Source organism: Hippichthys cyanospilos, chromosome 21 (genome assembly GCF_059441005.1).
Source record: "Hippichthys cyanospilos isolate Australia breed blue-spotted pipefish chromosome 21, RoL_Hcya_1.0, whole genome shotgun sequence".
Classification (NCBI taxonomy): Eukaryota; Metazoa; Chordata; class Actinopteri; order Syngnathiformes; family Syngnathidae; genus Hippichthys; species Hippichthys cyanospilos.
In genome coordinates this window covers 6,600,001-6,627,139 of record NC_142389.1, presented here as the reverse complement: position 1 = coordinate 6,627,139, position 27,139 = coordinate 6,600,001, and the positions used below count along the sequence as shown (strand labels likewise).

Sequence of the window (27,139 nt, the reverse complement as noted above, 5' to 3'; positions counted from 1 at the left end):
GGTGTTGGCTCAAATTAAATAACCCAAAAAGTTGTTTTTTATTCAAACCAAATGTTTTTTTATTTGTTTGTTTTTACAAAACACATTTTTCATGATTATTTTATGGATTATTAATTGGACTCAACCAGTATTTTCGTACGGTATTTTATGAAATCTACTGCATGATATTTTGGGGGGGGGAGGAAAATTAAAACTTAAAACATTTATTGTAAACTATCGGTCCCCCATTTCTGTACTTGCAACGCGCTTTTGTTCGGCTCTATTTTCTTCCGCGGAGTCCTTGGGGCGAGCAGCATCGCGGAAGTACACGGCATCCGAACATCTGCGCGGCTCTACTTTCTCCAGCGGCATCTTTTGCACAGAGAGAGCGACAGCAGCGTTTTAGAGTCTTGTGGCGATATTTTCAATTTCAACAACGTCTTCATGACACTTTTATGTCTCTTTAGGGCCGAAGCAGACAATTAAGGGAAGATTTTTTTCTTCACCCACCTGAGGAGCTTTTTTTAAAGGACAAGTTCACCTGCTCGAACCGAACCTTTCAAGACAGGCAAAATGGGGGTAAGGACGACATTTGTGAATGTGTTGAAACAAACAAACAAAAAAAGATTTTTCTCCTATCTCCGTTTCTGCGAGAGTTTTTACGAGTCAATCCTCATCTTCCAGTTACCGAGTACTTGAGTAACGCGTTACATTAAGAGCATTAAATGAACGACGAGAAAGCGTTAAATGGGCGTAAACATATAGTCAGATTTGGGCTAGGAAATACGACGTTTTTTTTCGTTCTTTTTTTTACGTTTCATAAAAGCATTGTTGATATTCCACCAACAAAATAATGAAAAAAATGCACACACAAAAAAAAAAACAATCTCCATGAAAACGGGACGCCATTTAGTCTGCATTGTGATGACAGATTGGGGACTTGCAGCCATTCGTTTGTCAAAAACATTTGTATTTATAAAAAATGATTTGGATGAGTGATTTGACTAATGAAGACCAAATGCATGCCGTAAAAGTTGCATTTATGATTTTATTTTCAATGAATAATACTTCAAATGACAAAAAATAACAAAAGCAAATCCACAACCCATATCAAAATGATCCTAGACGTTTTGTTCAATGTGGCCTTCATCAATGGCGGCGATGGCATCACTGTTGCTTCTCATCGTTGACTTTGTCCCGTCTTTGACACCCCCTCACCCCCAAAAGAAAAAAAAAATAAAAATACAGAGAATGAAGAAGCTGCTAAATCTAAAAGCGCAATCTGATGGATTTTTATAAGTCTTTTTTTTTTTAATTGTCACTTCAGAATTTTGAAAATTGGATCAAGGCTTTTCGGTGAAATGTTTTTGCAAAAATAAATACATGAAAAACGGACTGAAAAGTTTCTGTGAAAAGCGCCACCATTTTTTTAGTCAACTGGTGAAAATTATCATCGTCGAAAAAAATGTGATTTATTTAGCGCATCAAGAAGATAGTGGATGACTATCTCTCACTATCCGCAATATGGACATAAGTATATACTACTTAAGCATTTTTTTCTGTATTTTATTCTTAAAAATTCCAAAAATGACTGCCACATTTCACGTTGCTATTAACGTCTCTTTCCATCATCCGGTAGTTCCTCCCACATTGAGTTTTAGTCTTTATTGATAAGAAAAGTAATGCGGTCAGCAGAATTGGTTATGTACGAAAGCACGTAGTTAGTTTTTGTGTGTGTGTGTGTGTTTTTTTTGGGGGGGGGGGGGACGTTATTTGAAGCAATTGAAGTGTTAAAAAAAAATGGCTGCCACTTTTCACGTTGTTAGGATGTCCTCTCGTCATCTCATAGCTCCTCCCACATTAGCAAGCATTTGAGTTTATGTCGTTATTAATCGGTAGGATTATTTGATTAGCCAATTATTCCCCTTTAAACACCGGTGAAAAATAATCATCCAAATGGCCAATATTTATTATAATTTTAACTTTTTACCATTTACAGCATTTGTACACAACTGACTAACTAACTTGTTATTATTTATTATGTATTACCATATTTTCCGCACTCTCAGGTGCGCCGTATAATCCAGTGCACCTTATGCACAAACCGCGAGATTTCATTTTTGGGGGGCAAAAAAATGAAATAACTCAATGTGAATTTTTTCATTTTTACCCATAGCATTTCAGTTAAAAATGTATATTTTACGATTACGACTTTTCTAGCACCTATGCTCCAATTTTGAAGCAATTTATATGGAGACAAGGCGCAAAAAAGAGTTTGTAAAAGAAATCGTGATTTTATCTCAATTATCTCAATTATCTCAATAATACTCATGTATTGTCACAATAAAGTCCGGGCCTATTAGCGCTAATGCTAACATGCATTGTAGCGAACGTCCCATCCAGTCCTTCCGCTGAAATGTGATTGGCAGGGGCTTCTCCTTCGTGCTAGTTTGGAGTGAATCGCGAGACGAGAGCGCGTCGGGCCCGGGCCGGAGACCTTGTCGGGCTTTGTACACGAGATGGCCCCGGGCTAATTTGTGTGTGATTTTTACTCTGGGGGAGGGGCCGGGGCGGGATTGACGAGGCATCTGAGGTCAATCAATCGGGGATCAGCTGGCGATGAGGATGGGGCGAAGGTCAGATTGGGATTGGTGTTCCCGCTTGGAGGAGAGGACGGCCAAGGCCTGAGCAGGATGCGTGTCACCTTGAAGGAGGATTGTGGGGAAATGTGCCGAGGCGTCGAAGTGGGGGAAAAAAAACAAAAAACATGACAGATTCACACAGGCTGTTGGGAATCAGGCTGAATAAATTGACAAACAATACAATGAAAATGTATTTATTTTTCCAGTATTGCAATTTACTATAGGGATAGACCAATTATCGGCGCCAATATTTGGCATTTTGACAAATATCGACATTGGCCTTTTTTTTTTGTATTTCATGGCTGCTAATAATTTTTTCAACTGTGAAGTTCAGGGAGCTATTTTTTTTTTAATATTTAGGTTAACTTGATTACATATTCTGGGCACTTTTTGTGAAGTTTTAACATGTTATTTGAAAAAAATGGTTACACTGAATTTCACTGGAAAAACACAAAAACTATAGGGAGCTAATTACTCTAAAATGTTCATTTACCGCCCTATATTTTTTTGAAATATTATTTTGAATTAAAAAAAAAAAAAATATATATATATATATATATATATATATATATATATATATATATATATATATATATATATATATATATTTTTTTTTTTTTTTTTTTTTTAATTCAAAATAATATTTCAAAAAATAAGGGCATCAAATGAACATTTTAGAGTAATTAGCTCCCTATAGTTTGAATTAAAAAAAAAAAAAATATATATATATATATATATATATATATATATATATATATATATATATATATATATATATGTGTGTGTGTGTATCTATTTTTTTTTAATTCAAAATAATATTTCAAAAAAATAAGGGTGTTAAATGAACATTTGTATGTATGTTTATGTATGTATGTTTATGTAGACAAATGCCATCCTACCTCAACTAGCTTCCCCCTTTCTAGTGCCTTCAATGTATCCCATAATGCATCTTGTTAGTCCACAGCAAATAGTTCCTGGGGATGCAACATTTCCCACGATGCATTGCGCCAAAACAGACTGAACAAAGGAAAGAAAATGGCAGAAGCAGAGAGAGCAGAGGAGCCGCAGGATATGTTTTATATTTCCAGGCGCCACAATACCCTCAATGTCAGTTCAACTAAACCTTTTTAGAAAGTTTGTACACTTCTTAAAACAATATAGTATGAATGTGTTAAATATTTCTTATAGAAGCCATCTGACAATTATCTAGTGCATTGTAATTATACCACAGCGATAACGAAATTGAACTATGTAGACCACTATTTTAAAAAAATCATTTTTGGTGATTAGATCGTCAGAAATGATTAAATAATTTTCACCAAAGCAATGGAAAAGGTGATAAAGAGGATGAATGTTACCCATCGTGCAACTAACGGCTGCCAGAGATGGCAGGCATAATTTTTCACGCTGGAGGTCTTGTCATTCTCGCCTTTTGTTAATTGCGGAACAAATTAGCATATTAGACATGAAGTTACTGGGAAAAGCTCACTGATGGCTTGAAAAAGGATTTTCGACGCCTTTAAAAAATTTCGACCCATCAGAGGGGCTGCTTTTTTTATGCAAATTGATATATTTTACAATGAAATTGAGCAACTTAACGGGTTTTTCGGATAGTTAACATTGTAAATACTAGCCACGTTTTTTTAAAGAACCAGTGAACCTACTTTGAGCATCCTGACTGACAATTCTCCCCCCAAAAAACTTTGTATTCCACTTTGTAACATGAAAAAACATAAGCTAGGGACGCGGTAACCCGGGGATCCTCTGTACCCCCTAATCAGCTCAATCAAAAATAGATGAAAACAAAATGACTTAAAATAGATTGCTCATTTATTGAATTTTGAAAATAAAATGTGCCCTATTATTTTACTGTTTTATGTCTGGCTCATCTGCCAGACAAATGTCACTAATGGCAATGCGCATCCATATAAACATAACAAAATAAACATTTTGCAAAGGAGTAAATATGACACAATTTCTCAATATGTTGCTTCATGTTGCAATTAATTTATTTTTAATTTGAAAAGAAAGATGAAAAACATTGAAAAGCAGACCATTATATTTGCTGATACATGCACAAATCCTGTTAACATGTCACATACCCCCGAAGTGTTTTTTTTTCAGCCCCATTTTTTTGTTGAGTAAAAATAGTTGTCGATATTTGCTCATCGATTAGTTGTTGATTAATTGATTTTATTTTAACATCTCTAATCTTACTTCTTGCTTTTTTTTTTTAAATCATTGTGCATGTTGCATAATTTGTCAATATTTCGTCTATATCTGTTTTCCATCTGAGTACCAGTGTGTGAGTTTTGAATCGATGCCAACGCGGCTCTGTGAGCTCACTCGTTCTGCCGGCGTGCCGTGACGTCAGGCCTTAGCGCCGTTTCCATAGACTCTTGTTACATAATAAACTTTCACACAAGGCACATCATTGGGAACAAAATAATAATTCCAGCATCGCTCTGTCGTCCTCCTTCAACGATCAAATTCCCCCCCATGGATTGGATGTTGCTAGGAAACCGCCTTTAGGCGTCAATCCCCGGCGACTGCCATTTTCCGGCGATGCTAATGGCGAATAATGACCGTGGACGTTCACCTGCGACGGGCTGGAATGTTTCAATGGTAGTCATCGTACTGATGGACGTTCAAGCTTGTGATTAGATAAAAGCCGACAAGCTGGTGGGCGTTCCCAAGGGAGGTGGGCAGGCTGGTTTAGATGGTGAGGCACCAAGGCATGGATTATGGAAGACTCCCCCCCCCCCCTCCTCACCCCTCCCTCCCGCATAGAGATAGCAGTTTCTAGGTCGACTGCTCCACTGATCTGTGTGTAATCCATGTGTGTGTAACCACGACATCGACGGTCCACAAATCAAATGCCGCGGAAAATGATTTGCCCTCGTCTCAAATTCTTACTTTTGTGCATAGTGCCCCCAATTTTAACGAAGACCACCAAAGAAAGTTAACCCAAGTAAACCTAAAATGCAGTTGTCAGATATGTGAAAAAATACTTTCCCTCCTATGTTAAATCCCAAATAAACTGTTTAGACTAAGTGATTTTAGTAACAACAACAAAAAGATTTGCAATTTTTATGATATGATTTCTTATAACAATTTCACGGTGCAGTAACAATTTTGCAAAAATATTGACGAATTTTCTTACATAACGATTTTTATCAAGTGTTAGTTCAATAAACCAAAAATAACATAAAATATAGTAAAATAATTGCGATTTTGAAATGTATTATGTTAATCTCATCTCTGTGGTGCAAAACATAACATATAACTGTTTATGTTATTTATTTTTACCTCAAACTCTTCATAATGGCCATTGGTACGGTTAGCAGGTTCACTTCCTGTCTGTGCTAAATTGCTAATGTACTTGTCACCTTACTATAAAAGTCCAAATTATGATACATATTTGCTGTTCACAGCTCCTGGCTCACTGACAGACTATTTATTTTGGCTGTTTCTCGACTCTGCATTTCACATTAGCTATTAGCAAACTTAGCGACTCCTCATTACTTGTCAGTATGCTTAATAGGGTTGTTTTTAATTTTGTATTTGTTGTTTCTGCTTGTACAAGTCTGCACAGCAAGCTAGCCTAGTACCTAGCATTACCCAGCTGCTGCTGCTGCAAAAAAAAAAAAAAATACTTCAGTGACACGTTGTTTTTTTAACCAGATTGGAGCGGTTTACATGTCCAGGGTAACATGTAGCTGATTAAAGACCTTGAGGAATAAGAACTTAAAAAAAAAATCTCCAAGTGTAACTTAATTATGATTACTATTGCAGATGTGATTGATCAAAAACAATATTTACATATCAGTGGTGGTTCTATGATGTTTGGGGTTGCTTTGTGCCTCCACGACCTGGACTATTTGCTGTGATTCGTGAACCCAAAAATTCTGGACATTTCCAGCAAAATCTGCAGGAAAATATTCAAGCACTTGGGTTCTACTGCAGGAAAACAATCCAAAACTCAACAGATATGTAATACATTTAATTTGAGTTTTGGAATTTTGCCACTGCTAACAGAGGCCCAATTACATATTAGCTGTAGGGCCCCATAAATCTAATAGGGCCCGGTAGCTTTTAATAGGGTTTCCCATCGTTTTAGGAAACAAAGTCACTAAATTATATGTTGATGCCAAAACAGTTACAACTCTTAACAGCAGCTAATTCATAGACCACATTAGATGCAAGCATCGATAGTACCCTATAGTGTATTAAAATTAGGCAAATGACTGATTTAATCCTCACTATTGATGAGCCTTGTTAGCGCTAAATTGCCAGAGTAGCAGATAGCATCTCCACCAGGGTGATTCACGCGTTCTCTCGGCTCCTTGCTAATTCTAAATGATCATATCATTCGTGAATTATTCAAATGGCCTCTTGCGATTTGAAATTCCTGATTAAAATGCAAATGAATCCACTATTCTGCTCGACAGTTTTAGGGATTGTAACGTCATGGGAACAGTGCGGAATGGACACTTTGAATAAAGTCAATGGAGCACTCGGACTGACTGAGATGATTGTTGTTCACTGGGTTAATCTGCCAGTGTAGTAAACAGCTGTAATCTGATGGACGCCGCATGACAGATGGCACACGAAACATTCACACATAAAACAATCAAAATCTATTTAAATCCCAATGTCTTCCACGCTAGGACCATTGAAGGCAGAGGGCACCATAAAAACAGTGTTTTGATTGAATAGAGTAAATTATGAATTAAGAGAAAAACAGTCACGTGCAATGCATAAAAATAAAAAAAAAAACAACAACAACAATGATCACAAAAATGGCAGTGCCGGACTTGCTGCCAAATGGGACTCAACAAATGTTTGGGTAAAGATTATATTTCTAGGTATTTTTTATTTACAATTCCCATGTGAAATTAAAAAAAATGGTCTGCAATGTTTACAGCACATTTAGCAAGAAGTTGATTTATGTTCCAATCAATTTGTTCTTGTTTTGGAAAGAAAATATACTGTTCTTGTCACGGCATTAAAAAGTTATTAGATATTTGAAGCAGCCATCTCAAGTGCCAAGTGTCTTCATAGTATCTATAACAGTAATGAATAATGATTTGTTTTTTTTCATTGTTGTCGTTTTTTATTTGACAGTATGGACGGTCAGACAGCTACCGTGTGGCCACCACTCAGGACAAGGATGAGAAGGAGTCGCCCAAGAAGAAAGGAGGCAAGGGAATGGATGACCTTAAGAAGGAAGTCCCTATCGTAAGTCGGGGCACCGTCCTTGCTCTGTAAATCTAATATTGTGTGGTGTAATTGTTTACTGCCATCTAGTGGAAGGGCTTTTGATGTTTTCACGGCCATTGACGGCTATGAAACGTCAAAGATTTGTTTTGACTTGACTGGCAATGAATAAGCTTACTGTTCTTCTTGTCAGTATAATTATATGTCCTTTTGTCCATAGATAGATGAACAAAGATGTGGTAGTATGGTTAAAGCTCACCAATTGTTTCCCTTTGAACTTTTTATCTTCGTAGACAGAGCACAAAATGTCCGTGGAGGAAGTTTGCAGGAAATATACCACTGACATTGTCCAAGTAAGTCAAAAAAAAAAAAAAAAAAAAAAAAAAATATATATATATATATATATATATATATATATATATATATATATATATATATATATATATATATATAATATGTGTGTTTATTTATTTATTTATGACGTAAATATATAAACATTTTGGGTATGTTGCCCAGGGTCTGACCAACGCCAGGGCAGCGGAGTACTTGGCGAGAGATGGCCCCAATGCCCTGACCCCGCCCCCCACTACCCCGGAGTGGGTCAAGTTCTGTCGCCAGCTGTTTGGGGGCTTCTCCATCCTGCTGTGGATCGGTGCCATCCTCTGCTTTCTGGCCTACGCCATCCAGGCCGCCACGGAAGACGAGCCCGCCGGCGATAACGTGAGTGCGGGAAGTCAGAAGCGGGTGAAGTCGGCTGAGTTACGGCCATCTGCTCCCCACTGGGAGCTGGTGTGCGAGGAAGTGTTTTGTTAACAAAATGTCAACGGCGGGTCATGAGCTGCCACAGGGGGGCGTTTAACTTTTGCTGTTTGTCACAGCCTCTTTACCAGGGGGCGTTCAAGGGTCATCGGAACTGCTGGAAACAAAATTCAGGTTATCACACGGGGTCAGTTTCATCACGTTTGCTCTTTTATGTTCCAGTTATACTTGGGTATCGTGTTGTCTGCTGTCGTCATCATCACCGGCTGCTTCTCCTACTTCCAAGAAGCCAAGAGCTCCAAGATCATGGAGTCCTTCAAGAACATGGTCCCCCAGGTACTTCCAGATGTGGCGCACACACTCTTGAAAAAGTTTGGGAAGCTTATTGTCAGAATTTACTGCGTGTTGCTAGCAAGCCCTGGTGATCCGAGAAGGGGAGAAGATGCAGATCAACGCCGAGCAGGTGGTGGCCGGTGACCTGGTGGAGGTCAAGGGAGGAGACCGGATCCCCGCCGATCTCCGCATCATCTCTTCCCACGGCTGCAAGGTGATGACGAGGCGTGCGCTCTGGTAGCGCTCTCTTGCTATATATTCATCTTGCATGCAGGTGGACAACTCGTCCCTGACTGGCGAATCGGAGCCTCAGACCAGGTCGCCAGACTGCACCCATGAAAATCCTCTGGAGACCCGCAACATCGCTTTCTTCTCTACAAACTGTGTGGAGGGTAAGACGGTCATCCAAAGTTGCATTTAAGATGTCACATTGGCTCTCTCTTGTGGTACACAAAAGAATCACTTGAACAAAGTAAGGACCAGTTAATAGTAAATTTATTGTGAGCAATTTAAATAAACGATTTTTGAAATGAAAAAGATGCATTTAAGATGCTCGATTAAAACGTATTCACTACCAATGATTGCTGTAAACTATAGTTTTTTTCGCTGAGTAGTTTGGTAGTAAAGAAGTTAAATATTTAACTTATAATAAAATGAAATAGTGAAATAAATGAGAATGTGCTGTATTATGGTATTTTCAAGACAACGTATTTTTCATTGTCATACTGGCTCCCTTTAGTGGTACACAAAAGAATCACTCATACAAACTACAGTTCTATTAAATAATGAATTTATTGTGAACAATAAAACTTTGAGCAAATAATAAACGAAAAAGCTACATTTAAGATGTTTTTACTCGGAAGCTTCATGGTAAAAAAGTTCCATATTTGTTAACATTTAAAACAAATCCAAATTAAGTAACGTAAAATAAATGATATTGTACTGTAATATGGCATTTTCAAGACAAAGAAATTTTCCTGTGTCACACTGGCTCCCTCTAGTGGTACACAAAAGACGAATGCAATTAACTTGCATGTTGTTAAATGTGTTACAGTGGCTTTAACGACGATATAATTTAATAAAATTTTGAGTGGATTTCATTAGAGTGTAGTCATTTAGTCACATGCAGCTTCATTAAATCTTTTGGAACTGTTTATTTGAATATTTTTGTTTAGATTCGGGTTAGTGCTTTGAAGATTGTGCACAAAAGATCCCATTCTTTGTCTAGGCACAGCTCGCGGTATTGTGGTTTGCACGGGCGATCGCACGGTGATGGGCCGCATCGCCACCCTCACCTCGGGCCTGGAGACCGGCAAGGTGAGATGGATAATTTTAATTAATATTTTTTTACCCCCAACTGTATTGATGACATCACGCAATCCGTTTTTCCAGACGCCCATCGCCAAGGAGATTGAGCACTTCATCCACATCATCACGGGCGTGGCCGTCTTCCTGGGCGTCACCTTCTTCGTCCTGTCCCTGGTCCTGGGTTACTCCTGGCTGGAGGCTGTCATCTTCCTCATCGGCATCATCGTCGCCAACGTGCCCGAAGGCCTGCTGGCCACCGTCACTGTGAGAACAACGAACACCCCCCCCCCAAATTCCTGATTTAATTTGATGTTAATTTTTTCTGTTTTAATTCAAGCCTTGACAGTTTTCTTTCCCATTATTGTTTTTCTCCATAATTAATCTGCACTTCCAAAAATATAAAAATTTCTATTTTTTTTTCTATAATTAGTTAATGGAGATTAAGGGAAATTAAAAAACATACTTGCACATATGTTTTCTCTTGGAAAAAATGTAAATGTTCGACAAATTTCACTTTATAAAGTATAGCTAGATCTGTCCTGACTTTTAATAGTCAAGGAGACCGATTACCGATACTTGGAGATGATATTTTCGGTAAAAGCTAAATATTGACGTCCTAATTCAAATTCCAACTCTTAACCTTTATAGAAATGTCCCACGACATATATCGTAGGAACAAAAAAAAACATCACTTCAATTAAAATGACTGATGAATGGTAACATAAATCAAGCCATATTATTAATTACATTTCACGATGCTTGGTATTGATTTAATAACAATTAAAAGAGACACCTAATAATTATCCTTTCAATATGTGTAGCTTTTAATAGAAAACAAAAATGGATCAATTAACTTTGAATTAAATTTGTGATTAAATAAAATTTTATTCTGACTATTATTAGTACCAAAAAAATAAGTAATTACTTTAGGTACTACAGTAATCAGTATTGATTAATGTATACAGTAATTAAATACGTTAGTACATAATTCATTTAGTACGACCCATTTTCAGGCATTCATTTACCCAAACACTTGAAAAAAAATCTGAAAAAATATCAATAGGTTCCTGGGATTGAATGTCTGGACTCTTAAAAAAGAAAAAATACAACAATGGGATTGAACGCCTGGACTTTTTATTAAAAAATATAAAAATATGTCATTCCCCAGTGAGGTTGTCATTGATTTTGTCCTTTTGACACGGTAGGTGTGTCTCACGCTAACCGCCAAGCGAATGGCCCGCAAGAACTGTTTGGTGAAGAACCTGGAGGCGGTGGAGACTCTGGGTTCCACCTCTACCATCTGCTCGGACAAGACTGGCACGCTGACCCAGAACCGGATGACCGTGGCCCACATGTGGTTTGACAACACGATCCATGAGGCCGACACCACCGAGGACCAGTCAGGTGAATGATGGAATCAGCATGGCGCCGCCGCATCCCGTTGCGCCATAATGCTGCTGGAGCACCGAAGCTTCTACAGTATTCAAGCGCTCGAGTCACGTTAGCATCCGGTTCCTCAGGCTCGTCCTTCGACAAGAGCTCCACGACGTGGGTGTCCCTGGCCCGCATCGCCGCGCTGTGCAACCGCGCCGTGTTCAAGGCCGGCCAGGAGTCGCTGCCCATTCTCAAGCGCGAAGTGGCCGGCGACGCCTCCGAGTCGGCGCTGCTCAAGTGCATCGAGCTCTCTTGCGGCGCCGTCAAGACCATGAGGGACGAGAACAAGAAGGTGGCCGAGATACCCTTCAACTCAACCAACAAGTACCAGGTTGGTGAAACGCCGTCCGAGCCCGGCTGCCCGCAGTTAGCTTGGCGTCCCACGGTACTTTGATGGTCCCCAGCTGTCCATTCACGAGAGCGATGACGAGTCGGAGAAACGCTACCTGCTGGTGATGAAGGGAGCCCCCGAGAGGATCCTGGACCGCTGCTCCACCATCATGCTGCAGGGTCGCGAGCAGCCCATGGACGATGAAATGAAGGAGGCCTTCCAGAACGCTTACCTGGAATTGGGAGGCCTGGGGGAAAGAGTGTTGGGTACGTTTTTCAAATATTTATTAAGTATTGGCAAAACCAGGCGTAGGATATTAGACGACAAAAATACGGAGTTTTCCTCAGAAATGTCCATTTTTTAATCTATACAAAGAAACGTAACTTAAGTTGTCTTTTTTTTCAGGCTTCTGCCACCTGTTCCTCCCGGAGGAATCCTACCCAAAAGGCTTCGCCTTTGACACGGACGACGTCAACTTCCAGACGGACAACCTTTGCTTCGTGGGCCTCATGTCTATGATTGACCCGCCCCGTGCCGCCGTGCCCGACGCCGTGGGCAAGTGTCGTTCTGCCGGCATTAAGGTGGGCGCCGTCTTACTCTTTCTTCTCATACCTCTTCAGTCCCCTTGACACATTTGCTTCTTTTTCAGGTCATCATGGTAACGGGCGATCATCCAATCACAGCAAAGGCCATCGCCAAGGGCGTGGGCATCATCTCCGAGGGCAACGAAACGGTCGAGGACATCGCCGCGCGGCTCAACATTCCCGTGAGCCAGGTGAACCCCAGGTGAGAGACGGATATGCAGAAATGTCCAAACGCAGTCCAAAGCTTTTTTTTTTAATGGTCCTGGTGTTCCGCCGCAGGGACGCCAAAGCCTGCGTGATCCACGGGACGGACTTGAAAGACCTGAACCAGGACCAGATGGACGACATTTTAAGGAATCACACCGAGATCGTCTTTGCCAGAACGTCACCGCAGCAGAAGCTCATCATCGTTGAGGGCTGTCAGAGACAGGTACTGTGAGAAACCAAGCACACATAAAAGCAGTGTATTTTACAAATATATTTTTTTTCTATTGAAAAAATAATCTAATGAGCTAAGTTTATATTAATTCTTATGTTAGTTCTTTATATTAGTAAACAAACAACATTATGGAAGCAGGAGTCCGAACACACTTGCAAATACGCCTAAACATGCTAATGAGATAAGATAAAAATGCTACTCTTAAAAATAGTTGGGTCAGAAATAACCCAATTTGGGTTGAAAGGTAAACAACCCAACGCTTTATTAATTTTACACAAACTAGGGCGAAAACCTGATCCAATTTTTATTAGTTGTAATCTTTTTTTCAACCAACATTTTATGCACTTCAAACACATGGTTTGAAATGTAATTCAAACTGGGTCAATTGAGGACTCACTCAATGTTGTTTTTTTTCTCGTTTTTTATCCATTTTTGCCACTTTTCTGGTATTTTTGACCCAACAGTTTCTGAGTGTAACTTTTTTAATCAACATTTTTTACACTTTTCAAACAATTGGGTCAAAAATGACCAAAATTATATCAAGTTTTATATTTTGGCCCAGCCAGAAAACTGCTGAATTGACCTTATAATAGAACCATAAAAATGGTGCCTAAACAACAAGTATGTTTGAATGTATTTGCAAGTACGTCCAAAGGGTTTTCCAGAAAAACATGAGTTCTCCGCACCGGTAGCTCCATATTTTCGTTCGAACTAACCAACTTTGGTGTTGAAATCTAAATGAAGGTGGCAAATGTGTCCCCTGTTGCTAGGGCGCCATCGTGGCGGTGACGGGCGACGGCGTCAACGACTCTCCCGCCCTCAAAAAGGCCGACATCGGCGTGGCCATGGGAATCTCCGGCTCGGACGTGTCCAAACAAGCCGCCGACATGATCCTGCTGGATGACAATTTTGCCTCCATCGTCACGGGCGTGGAGGAAGGTGAGGCGAGTCGAGGCGCGGCGAGACGCGGCGAGACCGAGACGTGATGCGGTTGCGTCTTGGGCAGGCCGCCTCATCTTCGACAACCTGAAGAAATCTATCGCCTACACGCTGACCAGCAACATACCCGAGATCACACCCTTCCTCTTCTTCATCCTGGTCAACATCCCGCTTCCTCTGGGCACCATCACCATCCTCTGCATTGACCTGGGCACCGACATGGTGAGTGCCGACAAAAGTATTGGGACGCCTACCAACTAATGTGGCCAAAGGGCATCCACAAAATCAACACCAATAGGGATAGAAAGTCAGCAATTTGATGAATATTGTTCATGGTTAGTTAGTAGAGGTGTGGAACTTACATTGTTTTGCTGGTCTGACCTTTGTCAGAGCCCCGCCCACTTTCCGTCATTGTCGGTCGGTTGTGTTTTTCGCACAACTTTCTGCCATCACTAGAGGGCAAAATTTGACTTTTTTTTTTAATATATAAAACTTTTAGCTTTAAAAAAACTTCTATCTTGCATTTCCTGGCCAACCTCCTATCAGAGAAAGGATGCAAATTGGTTCTGCATTCCCAGTATGCTCTTCCATCGGTGATAGACTGACGGACAATCCGTCAGTGCTGACGAAGTGCCCACCTCTGTCAAACAGCTTTACTGCTAATACTCGATATCGGTATGGGCCTTGAGTTAAAAGAAAAGACAAAAAGAACACAGAGCCCACTCAGTCTTATTTTCTGCGATCAGGTGCCTGCCATCTCGCTGGCGTACGAAGCGGCGGAAAGCGACATCATGAAACGGCAGCCCCGCAACCCCATGAGGGACAAACTGGTCAACGAGCGTCTCATCAGCATCGCCTACGGCCAGATCGGTAGGTGGCTTCTTTTCACCTCCGGCGTTTGCTCCCCGCCTCGCCTGACGTGCCGCCGCGTCCCCAGGTATGATCCAAGCTCTGGGTGGTTTCTTCGCCTACTTTGTCATCATGGCGGAAAACGGCTTCCGGCCCTCCGTGCTGATGGGGATTCGTCTCAACTGGGATGACCGCTCCAACAACGACTTGGAGGACAGTTACGGGCAGCAATGGGTATGCGTCACATAGCCTGTGAATACTAAATATAGCAAACTCATTTTAGCTTTTATATGTAGATTTTTTTCAATTAAAAGTGTGCCAATTAATTATTGGACACTGGGTGGCACCCACGTAAAAATATACACGACAGAAGACGTTTAAAAACTCAAATAAGTAAAAAGAAAAAGAGTACATTTAAAAAGAAGTACAAGATTGATTGTTTATAATACAACACGGACCACTTTTAATGCTTCACGAAAGAATCTTGCAATAGAGCGTGTGAATGCGGTGCCTCAATTTTCCCGAATCCGCAAATGCACCAGCGAAGAAAAGTGTCAATCTTTCCAATTTGCCAGACTTACGAGCAGCGCAAGATCGTGGAGTTCACGTGCCACACGGCTTTCTTCGTCAGCATCGTGGTGGTGCAGTGGGCCGACGTCATCATCTGCAAGACTCGACGCAACTCCGTCTTTCAGCAAGGCATGAGGTCTGTCCTTTTCATTCCAGTTTGTCGCGTTAAAGTGATACTGTGTGATTTTCCGTGTGATAATAAGATAAAGATAATAAATGTTGCAAAGAACAAGTTTTTGAAATTCATTACAATTGAATGTATTCATTTTGAATGAAAAACGGTCTAAATTTTACTTGACGCTCAGCGTTCGGTCTCTAGTTGTAGTTGTCATTAGCGGCCGCTAGATGTCAGCAACCTTACAAAGATAACCACCCCCAGACTTTTAGAGAGAAAAGTATTGATTATTCAACATTTTTTAATAATTGTGCTCACAGTTTAGTGCAGCTTTTTTGGCTATCATTTAGCTCCGTAACATTTTATTTCATTCAGGCGGCCTTTTTTGTCCTTTGTTGATGGCTTAACGTTTCCCACAGGAACAAGATTTTGATATTCGGACTGTTTGAGGAAACTGCTCTGGCCGCCTTCCTGTCCTACTGCCCCGGCATGGATGTGGCGCTACGGATGTATCCGCTCAAGTAGGTGCAAGCAAATATGACTTTCCTACATGCTTCAATTTGAAATTTTTACTCCTTGTGCGAAGTCACAGCTGGGTATTTTTTTTTTAACTTAAGTTTTTGTTTTGTGATTGTTTATGTGTTCTTTGTATGTTATTGTTATATGCTTTTAATTTAATTCTGTTGGAATAGCGTTAAAATCAACTTGGTAATTATAAAATAAAAATTTGTTTTTATTCATTTTATAATTTATAAATACATGTAAATAGTGAAGATATTTAGAGTAAGTAGTATTTTTTTGTTGTGTGTTTTGTATTTAACAGAATTTTGATAACTGGGTAATTGAAAACTATTTTTAATTTGATTATTCTTATTTTTTTAATCATTCTTATTATAGTTACTTATTTAATATTCATATATTTTATATTGTATCAATATTATTGTTATTTATTTTAATATTTATAGCTTTTAATTTAACTGGGTAATATTTTTTAATATTTTATTTTGAAAACGCTAAAATGTTGTAATTAACAAGAAATAGTGTTTAGTATTTTGAAAATATCTGTATATTGTTTATTGATGTATTATTTCATTTCCCTCCTTAATTTTATTTAAATCTAATAACTTTATAACTTTTTTTTGCTTTTTTTTTTTTTTTTACTTTTTAGGGCCAGCTGGTGGTTCTGCGCTTTCCCGTACAGTTTCCTCATCTTTGTTTACGATGAGATCCGAAAGCTCATCCTGCGCCGAAACCCCGGAGGTAAGCGTGCACAAACCTCACACTCTGCGAATAATCCGTTATCTGCGTTATTACATAAATTTAAGAATCGCAAAATGTGTTAACCCTCTTGTGTTTTCTTCTTCTTTTTGTTTTTATTGTGCTGTGTTCAGGTTGGGTGGAAAAGGAGACATATTATTAAATTATCAAACCATCACAAATGTCTCATATGCCCCCCCCCCCCCCCCCCACCCTTGTCTCTGCCCCCTCCCCTCTTTCTTAAGCCCCGCCCCTCATCCCTCCCACTCATACTGTCAACTGATTGTCTCGCACATTCCAAATGCACGCACTAGACCACAAAGTGGCGTCCATTGTTGTTGTTTACATGTAGACAAGTGCACGTTGCCACGGTAACGAGCTGCCGATGTTTACTCTTACGCCATCTTCGTTTTCACTTAAAAAAAAAAAATACAAAAGATAACAAGATGGCGCCGGGACCAACGACAGAGTTGCTTTTTATTTTTTCGACACTCAGCTCGAAACTGCCAACCGCCGCCATTGTGCCGATGCTTGTTGCCATGGCGCCCGCCGTCGCCGCTTTCTCAACTCCACTGTTGCGCCGTGCCACTTGTCAAAAAACCGGATCAAAGCTTGGGCACCTTTTTCTTCTGACTTTTGGGTTCCACTTCTTTCCTGTCACCCCCTCTGATTCGTAACGACCAATCCTGCGCCACCTTTTCACAATGTTTTATCGGCTTGTTTTTTTTTTTTTATATATATATATTTTGATTTGTAAGAGCTTCTTGTTTTCATTCGCACGTGACGAAGCACACTCTCTTCCTCTTCTTCCTCACCCCCTTACGCCCCCCCCCCCTCCCCCCCAATATGACACGCCTTCACCTGTCTTCTATGTTGACGCTAGTCTTATTTGTGAACGCCGTGCAACACCTGCCGTCCTTGTTAGACCAGCCGGGGTGGGTAAACTCTGCTGCTCCGGGGCTGTGTTTCGCTTTTCAAAAAAAAAAAAAAAAAAAACTAATTTGCAGATTTGGACATGAGTTCAAAAAACAAAACAAAAAATACACACAATAATATGTGTAAAAATTCAGCATGTCAAATTGTTTATGCAAATTAGAATTACTGTTAAAATAAAACTTTTTTTTTTAAATGATTGTACATGGACAGTAAAGGTATTTTTTTTAGATAATAATCTTATTTATAGCGGGGGGAGAAACGTTTTTTTTTCTGTCCTGGGGGGGCATGGCAAAATACAATTGAGAAGCACTCTGGCATACACTGCCATTTTTGTAAAATGCTCACTAAGCAAAACATTTCTTTAATGATTCAAATTCAACACTGCCGAGCTTTTTAGAATAGCACAATAATCAAACAAAAAAAAGCAGCAAAAAATGAGTGATAAGTTTTTTTGGGGGGCTGAATATTCCCCCAAATTTAACTTAAATTTAATTTAATATTTTACAAATTCAGTACGGCTCAAATAATGGAGAAAATGTGAAAGGCGAGGCACACTTTACCCACCCCTGCCAAAAACCCACTTTCCTCCCGAGAAAAAAAAAAGTTTGAATCTTTGTGCGTCTTGGGAAAAAGAGATTTCATTCCTGATTTCAACGTTGACTGTTGAAAAAAAAAAACAACGTACTAAGGTGAACAAAAAAAAGAAATAAAATCGAAGATGTCTCTTTTTTTTTCACTTTGCTCTCCATTTTGTTTTTGTGTCATGAAAATGGAAATAAACGCTGTGAACAGTTGTTACTGACGTCTCCGCTGTCTCGGCGTCGTTTTTCTTAGCAAAATTTCACATCCATAAAATTCTTAAATAATGGCAGACAATTTCTTTTTTACAAAGCATAATCTAAATGTTTAGTCTTGATGTGAAGACAGGCCCCCCCAGGATTCTACTTTCTTCACACTTCTGGGTGAGTACATGAAATTAAAAAAAAAAAGACAAAAAAAAAAGTAGTTCCATGTAGACTTATTTCAGTTATTATATTGTTTTTTTTCATTCAAATTACTTTGAATACTTCCTGCTTTTTTATTCTTTCAACTTTACACTTCTACCATCTAGTGGTCAGAAGTGAAATTACACCCATCATAAAGGAGCGTTTGACATTTACTACCTGACGACAATTACGTCACAAAAATGTATAAAATGTATGATTATTATAATGAATTAAATAGCACATAATATTGCAGAATATTTGCAACATATTTGTTTACTTCAAATTGATACTAAAGTCTGTCGCCCTCTAGTGGTCAGAAGTGAAATTAATCACCCAAAAATGTAGTTTAAAACCAAAACAGTTCCTAACTGTGCTGTACATTTAAAAAAATGTAGTTAACCAGTGGGGGCCTTACAATATCGTGTTTTTAATGTAAAAAATAGCACATATTGCAAAATAATTGCAACATATTTGTCAAATGTATTTATGATATATTTTTTCCTTTTTCAATTTTAAGAATTACATTAATTTTATTTAAGTATTAAATTAGAACAATAAAAAATATAAATAACAATAAGACCAAAATAATGAGTAACTAAAATGAAAAATGTTGTAAAACGATTTTTAATATTAATTAGCACACAGTAATACTAATACAAAAAATACCAACAATTTACACTAAATCCTGTCTCCATCTAGTGTTCGGAAGTGAAATTACATCCTGAATAAAGCCGACTGAGCCCAATGTAGTGTAAAACAACCAAAGCGGCCTGACGAAAATAGTTTTTAAAACAAAGTCGAACATGACAATATTACAGATAATCTCAACATGTTGTGTGCGCGCGTGTGTGTGCGTGTGCGTGTGTGTGTGTGCGTGTGCGTGTGTGTGTGTGAGTAGGTTCAGATGGAAAACTTTCCAGTCCAGGAAACTAGTAAAGGAGCGGAAAAAAAGCAGTTGTTGGAGTGGAGGTTCACCTTGAGTTGAGGTGTAAAAAGGCGCGGTGAAAACAAGCAAGAAAAGCGGCTTCAGGTTGGACACTTTCACTTCACACTGCTCCTTTGTGTGTGTGTGTGTGTGTGTGTGTGTTTCATGAATACAATTACAAGGCTGACGGAGCAAGTGAGCGGTGCTGCACACACCTCTAAGTGAGGACATAGGTCACCTCTTCTGTCTTGATTCCTCCTCTTGTTCTACACACACACGCCAACACTTCATTCCGGACCCGCGCTCTTTGTGGCGTCGGGCCACCGCAAGGTCGCCGCGTGTCAATTTTTGTCTCCATGGTGACCGAAGCCATCATCACTGATTAGGGAACGATAACAAGCCTCGAAAAAATGAAACGGGTGTGCGTATATTCTTTATCTTCTGCAAAGAAATGTTACTTCCCGTTGTGATCATTTACTTCTCGTTTATGCATATCTGTATTATACCGCCCCCAAGTGGCCAAGGTGCATATGGGGACCACAAACAGTATGAAGAGGTGTTTTGTCATACTTTTCAAAATGTAATATGTAATGTCAACGTGCTTCAATGAATCTACTCTTAATTTAAAAAAAATAAATCTGTCCTCTTACTGTCATGGCATTACAAAGCATTAAATTTGATTTTTTTACGAGTATTGTTTTAAACTAATAAAAACTGAAAGACAGTGAAGCCCCCCACCTGCCTCCCTCCCTCCAAAAAAAACAACAATTAAAATCGATTTGCTCTTAGTTTAATCGGAAGAATTGATTGTTCCTGTCACCGCTAATATAATAAAAATTAAAACTTTTCAGAAAAAAAATCAAAGTAATTCAAACTAACTAACCTGCTTTAGAAAACTAATTAAAACTAACCACAGTTAGTCACTAAAACACAATTTTGCAATACGTGATCATGTTCCAGTTAATTTGATCTCATTTTGAAAAGAAAATTTTACTGTTTCTGTCACGTTAACAGCCATAAGGTTAGACTTACTGATCCCTGAAAAAAACCCTGTAAGAAATATGTTCGTCTGTTTTTTTTTTTTTTTTTTTTTTTTTTTTTAGTGTATTACTGCAAATCAACAATTGAACATTTTTTTCTGGGGAAAAAAAAACGAATAAATAATTTTACATGCTCTAAAATGTAATGAAAACTAAGAGTATATAAAATGCAAAACTCAAAACAAAATTAAAACATAGGAGCCATTTTAACTCAATTGTTGCTTCATGTTCAACTTAATTTGCTCTTAATTTGAAAAGAAACAAGTAATGTCCCTGCCACAGCATAAAGCATGAAAATGTTTTGATTTTCTTTCCAAAATTCTCCCAAAATTCTTCAAAAATACTAATAAATAGTCACTGTATAGCATAAAAAAGATAAACCCCAAATGTAAAAATATAGCTCAATAAAAACAGGAAAAAAATATTTCAAATCCAAGGGTGCTGAACTGCAAGCGCCAACTGTACATTTTATACCAAGCATTACATATGTGTATAAATTCAAAGAAAATGACAATTCCAGACTGTCCTTGAAGCTACCACTTGCAATCTGTATTGAGTGGCACACATTTGGAGTAATAATACCGAATGATGTCAACATTTAAAAAATTTAGGAATATAGGAACACTCACACACACACACACACACACACAAACACACAACCTCTCAATCTCCTACCTACCTGATTACACACACATCTTTCCATCTCCTACCTTCTCTAAAACCTTTTCCTCTCTGCTACAAACACGCACACACACACACACACACACACGTCTTCTTTTTTTGTCAAGACCCCCCCTCCCCCATTCCCTCGCCTCCCCCCAGTAATCTGGCTGGCCCGTGGCCTCCTCTCTCTCGCTCCACTGTTCTGTGTGATAGAATATCGATCGCTTCGCCTCGCCTTGGTGGGGAGGGAGGGGGGGGGGAGTTGGGGGGCGGTTGTGTGTGTGTCCATATGTGTGTGTGTGTGTGTGTGTGGTGGTCAGACAAGCTCCATCCAAGGTTGTTACCACGGCAACCGCGGGATGGGTCAGGGGGTTGCCATAGCGCCTAGGTCGCCGGGTCATGGGGCGGGGGTCCTGGAGGGCTCGGGGGGTGTGCGGGTGTTTTAATGGGGAGGGATGGGGGGGATGCGACAGAGGTGTCCACTTGTGCTCTTTTTCGTTTGATTTTTTTTTTCCCCCATCAAATGGTTGAACACAAGAAAAGTCAAGCCCATATTGATAGGGGGGGAATACAATATGAATTGATATTTGATTTATTTTCCTTTGATAAATGAATGCACTGCTAATAAGTTATACATGTAGTGTAAAGTTTAATTTTGTTAAACTGTACTTAGTGTACCATAATGATGTGCTTGTGGCTTTTGACTAGCTTCAAAGCAGTTTTTCTACAATTTTTATTCTATAATGTATCTATGTATATTAATGTATTTGTATACATATACATCATATATATTCACATGCAAACATGAATGTATAAAAGCGTGTAAAAATGATGCTACACTGCATCTACGTTTTATTTTTAGTTTAACAGGCCTAATGTGACTAGAGCAAATGTTATTCATATTTGCTATTTGCATTTTTGCTATGAATACATATGAAAAAAGACAACACTAAATGTACATTTTATTTTTATTTTAAAAAGCCTAATATGAATTGAGTAAATGTAATTTATATTTGCGATATATATATATATATATATATATATATATATATATATATATATATATATATATATATATATATATATATATATATATATATAGATAGATAGATAGATAGATAGATAGATAGATAGATATAAAGTAGTTATTGAAAGAAACATTTACTACTATGTAATAATTACTTAGTAATTTAATGTTTTACATTAGAGTGCATGTGATGCTCCCCTTGTCCTAGAAATAAAACTAAATCTGAACTATTAAACACAATGTTTTTACAATAATTATTATTTAAAAAAAAAAAAAGACACATACATTTGGAGTTTTCCTTTTGTTAAAAATAAAAAGAAGCAAATTCCTCCAGCACGCTGTCATCCGGCCACTAGGGGGCAGGCTAGGCTCTACCGCAGTGTTCAAAACAAACAACCTAGAGTGTTAAATGTTTTTTTTATGTTTTTTATTTATTCAATTTTAATCTTTGTGCAACTTTTTGCGTTCCGGCGGGATGGACGCCGGCGCAACAAGCCGGGTTGTGACTCGGTTGCCTCATCGCCTTGCGGAGCGTCACCGTGGCAACAGTGAAGATGCTCAAAGGCGGGGAAACTCTGGTGAAAGACGCATATCGATTAAAAGGTGAGAAGCTGTAAGCAAGGAGCCGGAATTTGTCCGAATACACACTCACACACAAGCACACACACACAATCCCATTTTTATTGCGGCTTGACAACTTTGTCCCTCTTCCTTTGCGTATGTTTGTTGCCGCATCTTTTCCTTCTTGGTTACATTCTTTCATTTTGCTATATTTTCCTTCATTCTCTTGTGTGCTTTCTTTCTCTATTTTTGTCTTTATTATCTCTGCTTTCTTTGACTTCTTTTTCTGTTACTCTCTTCCTGGATTTTTTTTCTTTCCTTTTCTCTTTTCTCTTTTGCCTTTGCTTCTTTTCTTCCCTTCCTTTTCATTCATTTTCATTGGCTTGTTTCTTGTATTGTTTATTTTATTTATTATGATGAAGGCATTCTATTCCTACTTTTGATCATTTACATTTTTTGTCTTTTTCCTCCCTCATTTGCATTCTATCCTTAGACTTTTTTCCTTTTTCTCTTTTTCCTTTTTTTTTTTGCTTTTTGCTTATTTGTATTTTTTGCTTGTTGTTTTCTTGTTTTTCTTTTCGTCCTTGTCATTTTTTGTTTCCCTTATTCTCTTTCTTTTTTGTTTTTTCCCCTTTCTCTTTTTCTTTCTTTCTTTCTTTGCTATCTCTTTTGTTTCTTACACTTATTTGTTTTCCTTCAACATATGTTTTTTGCTTTTTTCTTTTGTTTCAATGTTTTCTTCTTTTTTCCTCGTCATTTTCTCCAGCCTTGGTTACCCTATTTTCTTTTGTTATTTTTTCTGTTCTTTTTGCTTCTTTTTCTGTTTGTATTTCTTCCCCTTAATTGTTTTCCTTTTAAATCTACATTTTCCTTTCTTTTCCTTTCCCCTTGTGTTTCTATTTTGTCTTTGTTTTTTATTCTTATTGTCTTCTCCCCCTCATCTTTTTTTCCCTTTTGAGGTTTTTGTCTTCTTTCTCTTGTCTTGTTTTTTTCCTTTGCCTTTTTGCTTCCTTCTGTCTTTGCCTTTTCTTATGCTTGTTTTGTTTTTTTCTGTCTCTTTGGTTTATTTCCCTCTTTGCCTTCTTTGCCTTCTGTTTGTCTTTCTTCCATTTGTTTTCCTTCACATTTTTGATTTTCTTTCCTTTCTTCCATTCCCATTTTGTCTTCCTCCTTTTTTGAGCGCTCCCCTTTTGTGCTTCATTTCCTTCTCAGATTTCTTTCCCCTTCCTTATTGTCCTTCTTCCCGTCTTTGCTTCGTTTCTTTGCAGGCTGCAAGGGTCCAGATGGGCCAGCCGTAGCTCTTTTTCTTTCTCCGGGGGGGCCTGGCCGCACGTGCCGAGGACACGGGGGCCTCACGGCTTTTCATTTAAGACGCCCTCCCGCCTTCCCTCGGTCCTCCTCCTCTTCCTCTTTCCCGGGTTCTCGTTCTCCTTTGCACGCTCACGCTTTTGTTTGCGTGTGCTCGGACTCTTCAGATGCGCCTCCCGTCTTCCCGACCCTTCTTCCCGTCTTCCTTTGGTTTCCTCATCCTCTTGTCCACTCATTCCATCATCTCTTTTACTTTTACACTCCTCCTTTCCTGGTCATCTTGTTCTCATCCTATGGTCTTCTAATTTCTGTTGTCCACTTTTCTGCTCATGTAATCCTCTCACGCCCTCGTATTTGCTCACCTCATCCTCTCATCCATTCGTCCTTTTTGTCATCACCTCATTCTCTCCTCTTGTCTTCTTGCTTAATTTTTTTTCATCTGCATCACTTCAGCTGGCCTTCTTGTGTTCGCATCCTGTAACACAAAAACCATCAGGAAGAACATGTAATGAGTGGGGAGGGGAAAAATATTCATAAATATATATAATTGTTGCAAACTTAAAAATGCAAAGATCTCGTGCTTTTATTTATGTCACTCTATCAGTGTATTGATGCTGATTTTAATCGTTCCCTATGGGAGAATAAATTTTACCTCCATTAATAAACAGGCCTCCGCTATTATTAATATTATCATTTCTATATCACTTTATTTTTTTGTTTAAATCGTTCAGTTTTGATTTCCCTTTTTTCACTGGATACAAAAGTGTCGCAGTCATTATTTATCATCCAAACAATTCCCACTTTTCTTTTTTTCTCCCCACAAATAGCCTGTTGCTTCTCTTTCTCATATTTTTATGTCAATAATTCAAATTATGTATCGCCCAGCTTATTTGCATCCATGCGTTTAGAGTCCCACGCGTGTGATATTATTGTCATTGGAGTGTAATTGTTATCGAATGACGACTTTATTTAATGAGCTGCCCTGCGGTGCGGAAATCGATGGCGACAAGACTTGGAGTTCATTATGACAAATCAATTAAAAGGCTGAGAGGCTGCGGTGACGTCACGAGCTTGCCATTCACGGGCCTTTATGGACGCGGAGAAGACGCGCGCGCCTGGTTATCGATCCACGAGCACGCGCAGCGTCTCCTGCAAACGCTGCACGTGGACTTCACCTGCTTACTATTATGATGTTGTTTAGTATTAGGAATGAAAATTCCATCGATTAATTGAGAATTATTGTCGAGTGAACGTGTTTTTTGTGCGTTGGTGTTGCATTTAAGGCGCTAGATTAGCAAATTAACGAGCAAAATATTCGGAGTTGATTGCTGCAAATTAAATTGTACAATTTTACTCGCTTCACACACTTTTTAAGTAAATGTTTTCTTCATCACAGCAATATTTTTTGTGCATGCTTTGAACCGCATTTTTAATGCTACTCTTGTGTCGAAACATCGAAAGATACCTTCAATGGTAAAGATTATTTTTTTTCTCATATTCTAAATTCGTTTGAAACCTGCCGATTCTACAGCGATAGATGAGCAAATAATTGACAGGTGTACCTTTACGAGTACAGAACCTGATTTTAAGACCAGAAATTTAAAAAAGTGTGTATTTCTTAAATTCGCATCACGCTGCCGTGATTTCCCTCAGTCACATAAACAATATGGCTATTGAAATTAGTAAGTTATCACATTGAGATACTGTCGAAAAAACGTGAATTATAGACTCATCAAACGTTTTTAGTTTTAAAAGAAGAAGGGAAAAAACTGCGACATTGGTGAGTCTGCAGTGTTGAAATGATGAGTTTCTTTTAATTTCTTTTTATCGATTTTTTTTCCCACCCCCAGCCTGCTCGCACAAGGCTGACCCCACCACGGTGACGTCAGAGGTCATACTGGTCACTCTGCCATTACCAGCAGTCGTCACCCCCAAACCCATCCTTCCTCACGTTTCAATTCATCCATAAGCAAGCGCCAGGTGAGGCCGATTTTAATCACGTCTGTTCCGCACACTTTACGTCCTGACTTCCGCGTGGTTGCCTGGCGACGCCGCACTTTACGTGAGTTGCGTATTTTTGGAACCGATTAGCCGTCGCAAATTAGCAAAACAAGCTCAAGTCCTTTGTGGCTTTCAATATGTAAAACAACCGAACGTGTTTATTAAAAGTTTTAAATTGCGGAAGGAATGTTCTTTTTATTGTTTTAATCACAATCAACATGTTTTTGCTTCGATAAGTTAATGTTTACTGGTGTTGATTTGATTAAATCATGATACTATGTCCCCTCGTTACATCGCGGTTCGGATTTTGCGACTTCACATAGGCCGATTTTCAGGTTTTAATTGCAGGTTTACGTCGCCGTTTTTCTTGTAATTTTTCTTTTTAGGTGAGATTACTCAAAATATAACTATTTTATTTATTTTAAACCTCTATTACATAGATAATTATATATCTATGTTCATAACTATTGCAGGTTTACCTCACTATTTTTGTTGATATTTTTCAGTCTCCTAGGTCAGACCAGACAAAAAACATATCAGTTATTTTCAAAACATCTATTTGTTATATTAGAGTAAATGATTCAATTAATTATTCACTTAATTCAATTACCAATTAGTAGTTTTATTTTGCAGTGTCATGATCATTTATAATTTGTTCAAATTTATGAAACATAATCACATTACATTTTGCAACAATCTATATTCATAGAAAAAAAGTTTGTCAGTGCATTTGTGACAGTTTAATGGCATTCAGCCTCTTTTGGCATTGAGGATGTCAAACAAATTATAGTGTTTTTTTTTTTTAAGCCATGCAAAGTTAAAGTTAGGTTTAGTTATTTAGTTGCATAAGCAAGCATGGGACTCTTCTGGCAACCCATTTTTATAGTAAGTAGTATTGACTGATCATTGTCACGTTAAAAAAAAAAAAAGTAA

General features: G+C 38.5%; 1 protein-coding gene across 2 annotated transcripts; it reads left to right on the top strand.

Annotated features, from left to right (window-relative positions):
- The first annotated feature begins 347 nt into the window (after positions 1-347).
- LOC148406378 (sodium/potassium-transporting ATPase subunit alpha-3-like) lies at positions 348-18,497 on the top strand. 2 transcript variants are annotated; one of them, XM_088404895.1, is made up of 23 exons: positions 348-558; positions 7,749-7,862; positions 8,135-8,194; positions 8,358-8,561; positions 8,823-8,936; positions 9,013-9,147; positions 9,208-9,325; positions 10,162-10,250; positions 10,326-10,505; positions 11,447-11,645; positions 11,762-12,006; positions 12,080-12,272; positions 12,412-12,587; positions 12,656-12,792; positions 12,870-13,020; positions 13,800-13,968; positions 14,036-14,190; positions 14,715-14,838; positions 14,906-15,051; positions 15,393-15,523; positions 15,922-16,023; positions 16,671-16,762; positions 16,894-18,497. In XM_088404895.1, the coding sequence occupies exons 1-23, from the start codon at positions 553-555 to the stop codon at positions 16,920-16,922; spliced, it is 3,069 nt and encodes a 1,022-aa protein (XP_088261021.1). In that variant the 5' UTR covers positions 348-552; the 3' UTR covers positions 16,923-18,497. The 2 variants fall into 2 exon arrangements, with proteins under 2 accessions (XP_088261021.1, XP_088261020.1); XM_088404894.1 differs by lacking the exon at positions 348-558 and adding an exon at positions 3,649-3,728.
- Positions 18,498-27,139: the final 8,642 nt, after the last annotated feature.

Excerpts from the sequence above, each read along its gene's own strand:
- LOC148406378 (XM_088404894.1), top strand. The coding sequence starts at position 3,657 with ATGGCAGAAGCAGAGAGAGCAGAGGAGCCGCAGGATATGTTTTATATT. Across the intron at positions 8,562-8,822 it reads ACGAGCCCGCCGGCGATAAC|TTATACTTGGGTATCGTGTT; the intron begins GTGAGTGCGGGA and ends TTTATGTTCCAG. Across the intron at positions 10,251-10,325 it reads CGGGCCTGGAGACCGGCAAG|ACGCCCATCGCCAAGGAGAT; the intron begins GTGAGATGGATA and ends CCGTTTTTCCAG.